Source organism: Merops nubicus, unplaced genomic scaffold (genome assembly GCF_000691845.1).
Source record: "Merops nubicus isolate BGI_N331 unplaced genomic scaffold, ASM69184v1 scaffold617, whole genome shotgun sequence".
Lineage (NCBI taxonomy): Eukaryota > Metazoa > Chordata > Aves > Coraciiformes > Meropidae > Merops > Merops nubicus.
Genome location: NW_008620731.1, coordinates 52,082 through 60,333, shown reverse-complemented (window position 1 = coordinate 60,333; position 8,252 = coordinate 52,082). Strand labels below are relative to the sequence as shown.

Sequence of the window (8,252 nt, the reverse complement as noted above, 5' to 3'; positions counted from 1 at the left end):
CTTTGACAAATTATTAAATTGTCAGGATGCTGTTTGCAGCACAGTCCATTTTTAGAAAGCAGATAGTCAGCTGTTTGGCATTATGTTGGGTAGAAGAGTAGCAGACAAGAAAGGCAGATTGCTTTGTAAGCTATAAAATGTCAGTCAGTAAATACTCAAAGGTCTGGTTTAAGTGAAGAAAGAGTAAATACTCTGGCAATTTCTGTCCATGCATTGGATAATTTACCATAAGCAGGAAACGAGCTGTAGCAGCAAGCAAGCCACAGCAACACAGGTCTGTGCAGCTGAGGCTTTGGTACAGAGTGATGTCCTGTTTGCTTAATGAGCAGATTATTTGGCTTGCATTTCTTCTGATTATTTGGATGTGCAATTCTTCGTTATTGTGAAAAACAAAACATTCTCCTCGTGTTGTAACAAACAGTTTGTGTAAAGAGAGAATGGCTCATAGTCCTCTGTGTGTGGAATCTATAGCTGGGTGTTTCACAAATGTTTGGGTAGAAAACTTTTTTCCTTGCCCGAGGTGGCAAGCAAAGAGGGTCTAAATATATGAAACGTGTGAGAGCTTTTGTCTATTCCTGCAAGGCTGCAGGACTTGCTTTCCAAGGTGTTAATTCTGTAGCTCTTTGTGGATAGGTGACAGCTGGAATCTAGCAGTTGAGTTATTAAAGTGCAGCCTAATAAAAGTCCTGTGGTATTTGTTTGTTAAACATCTCAACAGTTGTAGGTTCTCTGTGCATGAGCTACAGCAGCAGCTCCTGTTTCATCTCACTGATGCCATCACTTACCTTCTGTTGTCTGCCACTGCCTCCTGGCTTGATTTCCCTTGACTGCACCTTCTGCCTGCCCCTCCATCCACACCCCAGCTCCTTAGACAACAGCATTTGAGGACAGTGTTTTGAAAACTCATCTTCAGTTGAAGACTTGAGGCTGACATTATTCTCTGCCTCGTTTGAGCTCATCCAGCCCATCGCTGTTCCAAACAGAAGTGATAATTTTTTATGGTTGCTATATATTTTCCTAGGGATGCACGATTAAGCAGCAAGTCTTCATGTGGCGTGCTGCTCTGCTTTACTCTTGGACATCTGTTAGGCTTGGCTATGCCTGTAAATGTTTGGTTTATGCTGAAAACAATAAATACCTATAGTGATCACTTGTAACCATGGCAGTAGCCTTCAAGGTTTTCGGGATCTTGCCTGGCTGAAGGGAGAGCTGGTGACACAAGTGCTAAAAACCACAAGAGGTGCCACAGGTAGGCACATCTTCACACTCGGGCAAACAAAGAGCAGGATGAGGAAAATTCAGGGAGGTTTTTTTCCTAATTTTTATTTTGTGAAATTAAACCTAATCCAAGAGCGCCGCACTAGGGAAGGGAAGGGTGGCTCTTCAGTTACAAATTGAAGTCTCAGCCTTTTTCTTCTGTAAAGCTCCTCTAGGTCATTGAAACAAAGTAATGATGGTGTGAGTAGTGCTTCAGGAAAAGTGTTTGCTTTGGAACTTTTCACTGGGTGAGAAGAGACATCTTTTATTTCAGTGTTTCGAAGCGGGATGAGACTGAATTGAATTACTTCCCTGTGTTGATACCAGCAAAGCTGCAATCATTGGCCTCTTTGTTCAGAGGATTGAGAATTCCAGTACGTGGTTTAAAGACTGGGATTACATGTAATTAGTGTTAATGCTAATTGCATGAGAGGCTCCATTAAATCGAAGCACTGGTCTATTCTCTTTAGCGGGTGCACTCTAAAATAGAGTTTGGAGCTGTTCATGGAGGAGGTTAATCTCCTGTTAGCAAAAGATAGAGGGAGATATATTCACTAATCCAAGAGAATTATATCTACTTGTTTTCTAAACCAGAAAGTGTCCTTCACCAGCCACTTGTCTCATGCATTTCAGCGTGTCACTTTTCCTAATGATCCGGTAGACAAGCGTAAGCAGTTGAGAAGACTCACAAAATAATGGGTGGTGAACTATCAAAAGATTGCAGTGTGCTATGAAGGAGTGTGGGTGGGGACCCTCGAAGTCAAAGTTTATTTTATTTTAGCTGTATTACCATGGTGCAGTACGTGCAGAGGATGCTGGTGGTGCACTCTGTACTGTGTTGGAACAGAGGACTAGAAGGATTTACCAGGGCAAATCAGAAAGGGGAAAATAATAAACTGTATTGCAGAGAATGCAAGAAAGAGGTTTTTGTGGCTGCTGTTGAAATATAAGTACTGTGAATGCTGACTGCCAAAATATGGGATTTATGGGAAAGAAAGCCCTAAAATATTTTTCCCCTACCAAAAAGAGAAGGAGGTAGTAGGAGGAACCCCTCCAGAAATTGTGGATTTTTGTTATGTGCCTAGCTTCTCTTGAAGTTTTAAATGGCTTTCTGGTGCAATAAACATTTCAATGTGAAGATAGAAAGGAAGACTAAGAAATAAATTAGGCTGCTTATTTTGAGAGAGCTGCATTCAATGGATAGCAGTTCCAAAACACATAGCAAGTTCTGGGTTCAGTAACTCAGTATCCAGGTGTCATTGCTGTAAGAAATGATAAATCAAACTAGGTATATCAATAAAATGCAGATAAATTAGGCATATTTTGAGAGAATTTTTTTTTTTTAAGGCCACGATCTTGAGTGTCCTTTGGCTTCAGTGCTGGACCTATTGTACTTGCTGATATGAAATAGGGAATGCTGGGTGCTGCAGTGATTCAGGTTCACTTTCCATCTTTATTATAGGCAATATCAGACTGTTGTCTTCTACTGCCTTGGCCTGAAAATTTAATTAAGCATGTGCTTAGAGTTGAGCATAGACTAAAGCAGGGATTTTTTTTTTTTTTTAATCTCAACAGTTCTTTCTCAGGTCACATATTTTCTTTGCAGTTTCTTACTCGGGTGCAGAGTCATGAAAAAGCATGATGTTCACATATGATGAACAGTAGCAAAATAATTGCAAAGTGTTATTCTAACCTCAGTCTGGCTCTTGTGTGTAAAATAAATCACAATTCAATCACAAGTAGAAAAGATTCAAAGTTCAGTTAATGTAATTGGCATCAGCCAGTTTTAACCTTCACATCATCAACATCTGTTTTCACAGCCTTGTCCAGTAAGTCTAGATAAAAATACTGTGTATTTTGAAGTTGTCTTTATTGGAGGATACTGAAAGAAGCATCCAAGTGGCAAGTTCTTCTTCCATCAAGCCTCTGCTTTAGGAGTCTGTGAAGTAGGAAAAAGTAATTTTCAAGTCTGGATCAGCACAGCACTTAGTTTCTAGTGACATCCTCAGGTTCTCAGTGGAGCTCATCAGTTTGGGCTGGGGGCTGCTGCTGTCTTTCACATCCACCTCTCAGCCTGCTGGTGGAAATCCCTCTGTATGGCACTGCCTTATGACCTTAGATGTTACCCCAATTGCAGTGTCTTGCCTTGGTTGCTGTAAGATAGACTCTGTAGGAGTTCTATGGAGTGGCCTTCTAGTAGGTGGAAAAAAACCCAGTCTCTAGAGTGCCTAAAAGGTGGACCTTCATGCCAGCTGAGTGAAGGACACAGGGTCATTCTGGCTGGTGTTGAAGTAGCAAGAGAAGTTTGGTGTCTCCAGTACGCTTCATGACAAAGTTTCTTGATATTCTGTCCTAGGTAGTGACTGCTTTAAACTTTTGAACGCACTGCTTGTCTTCTGGTGCCATCTTGTGGCTTTAGCAGAGAGAGGCAGCCTGTGCCACTGCCGGTAAAGATGTTATTTTAACCTAGTGTATTAGCATTTGATACATTTAGGCAAATACAGGCGGTGGGAAACCACCTGTAAAAACGCATGTACAGCTGGATCTGGGAGAGGAAATACTAGCAACAAAGGTCTCGACTTTAGGCTCAGCAAGGTCAAAGTCCTGGCAGGTAGCAATTTTACAGCCTTTAATGGTCCTTGTGCACTCGTGTGAGCTTGGGTTCAGGTTGGGTGTGTCTGTACGTGGATGTATGATGCAAAAGTTGGCAAGATAGGTCCCTTAGAGTATGATCTTCAGAGTTGCTTCTGCTTCTTACTAAGGTATCCCTCCAGGCACTGCACTTCGTATCACTCAAAGTGATTCCATGTTATAATCCTATTAAATAACTTCCTGAAACCATACAAGAACCAGTAAAAGCTGGATTTGTGCAATCTGCCTTCATGATGTTGGGTTTTGCTTTGCTGCTGCAAAGCATTTCATAACATCTCCTATGCATTTAGATACTTTACCTTCATTACTTGCAGAGCCCAAGATTCCAAATCACAGAAGTTTAACAGTCAGCAGCACTTGTGGTGCAGTGCAGTTTGCACATGTGGGACTAACACACAGCACCTTTAGAGCCACGTGGGGCCAAGAAAAATGTCTCAGGGTTGAGGGTCTTTGATAATTTTCTTTGACTATGTGTTTTTTAGAGGGAAGAAGGAGCCTGTGACAAGATCAATGGATAGGTGTGGGGCAGCTTGGTTTCTTCACCAGCTCTTGCAAGTGTTGTCACTAGTCCTGGAGGCTTAAATTCTCAAATGCCTGAAGTTCTTTATCCTTAGAATGGAAATAATTACACCTACTGTTCTTTGGAAAACTAATGGAAGGCCTGCTTGTTGATGTTACTATTAAAGTAGCTTGAATTCTGTAGTATCAGATTCTTAATGTTTATGTACTATATGAAAATGCTTCATTGTATCTTGGTTTGTGATAGGTGTGTATTTTGCATTGCCCTTGAATCCAAGCAGAGTGAGGGATAATGAAGCAAAAAAATCACCCCTATGTTTACATACAGCACTGTGTCACAGGAATATTTCTTGCTGCACTTCTTCGTAGCTGCTGTTGTATGAGAGAGGCTGGATGAACAGATGGAAGCCTTCAGTTTTACACGAAGGGGAAGGAAATATAAGAAATGTGAAATGGAGAGGACACTTAATTGCTTGGGCCAATAATATGGTAAGTATTTGTCTCCTCTGTTAAATGAACAAAAATACTGATACACTGACATTTGAAATGTTTCTGTGGTAATTGCCAAAATATTCCATTGAAAAATGGTACCTTTGAAGAATTGAGTATAGAAGACATTGGAAGATGGTGGTTTAGGTCTCATTTCTTTGTAGATGTTTCTTCTGGTGTTTTCTGCTGGCTAGTCAGTGTTCTCCATATGGTTGCCACTTCAGAAGAAATTAAGAAGAGTAGCTCTACATGTATTGGGGATGATCTCTGCTGTACCCTGTTGTGTGGAAGAGTTTTGACTAATGCAATTTGTTGAAGCAAACTGTCTGTCTGAGAAAGGAATGTCAGTGTAACTCTTCTTTATATAAATAATAGAGCATCACCACCAACCCCCCAAAAAAAACAAACTAATCCAGATTTTGTAATATGCACTTCTAATGTTGCAGATTATAAAAAATGATAGTAATATTTTCTCATCTTGGTAGGTCACTAGAAAAGGCAAGACTTAGGAGAAAATAGGCCCTTTTTGCTGTAAGTGTAATTCATATTTTAAAGGGAACCGTTGCTTTCATGCTGAGTGGTGCATTTCACCTATCACTGTATGTCTAATTGATGGGTCAAGGTCTGTGTTTTAAAGCTCAGCAGTGAGGGGTATGTTTTTAAGTATCATGTCTAAATTCCAAAGTCTTATTTTAAAACCTGATGAAAGTGCTGCTGAAACACTAGCTTTCTTCTTCTATTGTTTTTCCACTCCTGAGGGGAAGCATTTATTAAAATATTTTAAGCCATTTTTCTTTTATTCCTTTCAAAACCAGTTTGATATGAAGTTGTTAGAAATGGACTTTTGTTTATTTACTCCCCTTTAGTAATCACATTAGGATTGAAACTTTAATGAGTGCTTGATCAACATAGCATGAGCTTTTTTGAAGGTTTTGTTCTTTTCAAAGCCATACAATTAAAATATATATTCTAGGTGAGTCTGCTGGGAATGGATAGGACAGTTGAGGAGAGCTATCCCTAGAGATGATGTGCCACATCAGAGCAGAGAATACTAATAAAATGTTGAGAGCCATCTGTCAGAGACAAAAAGCCATGGTCAGGGCCTATCTTTCAATGAAAAATGAAATGACACTTGCCCTCCAAAAGACTAATATATTTGGTTATTGGCCTTTCCCTTCCCCCTTTGCCTTTTTAAAAATTTCTTCATTCTCTAGCAAGGTTTTGTGTTCCATTTTTTTTCTTTCAAAGTCAGAGAAAATCTTTTATAGCCTTGCTTCTTATTGTCTGTACATGGCTACCCAGGGTTTTTTTCTTATACTTTTTTTTTTCCACATTGTATGTCAGCCAGTTAGACATTGCACATTCTGAGGCTGTTTAAACAGGGTCTAATTATGCCTGTGAAGCTCAGGTAACCCATGTTTGGTGCCGTGCCCTCTTCCTCCATGGCCAAGAGTGCAAGTTTTACAAACTGAGACACCTGAGGATGAAATTTTTAGAGGTATTTGGCTGCCTGACTCCCATTTGAACAGGTTTTGGGCTCCTTCCTGATAGGAGGTTGACTCTGGAAGTCCTTTCGGGTTGTGATGCAAATGACATAGTTAAAACTCATATGCTACTGGTTTGAAAGGCACTTTAAATGTAGGATTTTCTGCCTTGTGGAAAAACAGAAGGTGTGACAATGGTCACTTTTAGCTGAAAACCATCCTTAAAGGCAAAGTGGTAAGACTAATAGAAGACAACTTTATTACAATGCAGTTCAAGCAAGACTGCAAATTTTATCAGATGAGCTTAGAAAACACAAGTCATAAGCTTTTTGTTTCTGGTACCCAGGGATCTGGAGTCTGAACATTGCAGATGCTGTGTGCAAGGCTTGTTTTTTTTGTAATCTCGGTGGCTCTTAACCAGAAATGGCAATAGAAGTGTGTTCCACACTCAGTTCTTCAGTAACAAAGATCACTGAAAAAAAAAAAAAAAAAAGGGCCACCACTGTACCACTTACTGCTCCTTGTGATTTTTTTGTTGTTTTGTTTTGTTAAAAAAAATAACAAAAGCAAAACCTGTCTTAGACCATGGACCCCATGTTTAGACTCTTTGACTTACAAACAGTTGAATCTGTACAGCTGGGGACCTAGAAACACACAGCAGGGGGGAACAGAAGCAGGCAGGGGAACCTTTTAAATCAGTTTTGTCACTAGAAGAATCTTAACATGGAATGGCATCCTGGACGCTGACCTTTCAAGGTCCCTTCCATCCCTTTTCTGTGATTGTGGGAGTTATCCTGTAAGCTCAGTGAGCAGAAAAGAAATATCTGCTAAAATACTCTGGTTTATGTGGGGGACTTTTGTTTTTAAATGACTAAGAACAAGTCATTACTTAACATGAAATTAATCTCCATTTTGCTGTTGGAAAGGTTATAGCTCACCTTGTACAAATGGCATGGAAAAAATCTGATTAATGGTTCTCTTTTCTTTTCTCTCTCTCTCAAATGATTTTAATCTTCCTTTCTTTAAACTTTTTATTTTGTTAGTTTGGAGATTCCCTGAAAAGGGAGTGAAAAATCACAGCATACAAAACAAAGCATTATTTAAATATGCTTCTCTATTTTAATATGAGCAGAAATGCACTCCTGGAGAAATACAGTTTGATTTAATGAGCTATCACTTCACATCTTTTCTTTTGGCAGGTTGGAAATTTCTGTTTCTCTACAGAGGCTGTTGTGGAAGAGCTGGGTTTTTTTTATTTATTTCTCCAGTAGTAGCACCAGTGCAACAAGCTGAACTGGTTCATGACTGGAGTTGCTAACCTGCCATTCATTTGCTTCCATCTTTTCATTTGGCATGTGAATTTAAAATATCTATCTCTACTTTAAGCTCTCTGTTCCTTCTGTCATCTGCTGTGTTAGATGGCTCTTTGTATCAATACCTTTTTCTGTTGGCGTGCTCAGCCCTACTCTGAAATTTATGCCAGAAACTGCTCTGACTGCCTTAGTGTACAAAATAATGCAGGATGTGGTGGGTTATTGAATAAAGTTCTCTTGTATTTAAACTTTCAGGGCGTGAAGATACTCGACATGGTCTCCAAGCAAAGAATTACCAATGTGCCTCGAGATGACATAAGCCTTCGCCCAGATATGTATCCCTGCAGCCTGTGCTGGAAGGATAATTTAACGCTGATTATTGGCTGGGGAAATTCAGTAAAGGTGCAATTACCTGTCTTTGTAATAAATGCTTGCTGTTATCACAGACAAACAGAGGATTATTTCTGAAAAGCAAAGACAATCGAAAAAAATAGAATTTGGTTTGACTACAGTGTGCAGAACTCCTGCTGCCATAGAA

The 8,252-nt window shown here is 39.7% G+C and overlaps 1 protein-coding gene across 1 annotated transcript in view; it reads left to right on the top strand.

Annotated features, from left to right (window-relative positions):
• The first annotated feature begins 4,795 nt into the window (after nucleotides 1-4,795).
• Nucleotides 4,796-8,252, top strand: part of VPS41 (vacuolar protein sorting 41 homolog (S. cerevisiae)) — a 47,162-nt gene continuing 43,705 nt past the window's right edge. Inside the window, exons 1-2 of the mRNA XM_008944180.1 lie at nucleotides 4,796-4,917; nucleotides 7,970-8,116. Coding sequence (XP_008942428.1) covers nucleotides 4,822-4,917; nucleotides 7,970-8,116 — 243 coding nt within the window. The 5' untranslated portion in view covers nucleotides 4,796-4,821. The remainder of the gene's footprint in view (nucleotides 4,918-7,969; nucleotides 8,117-8,252) is intronic.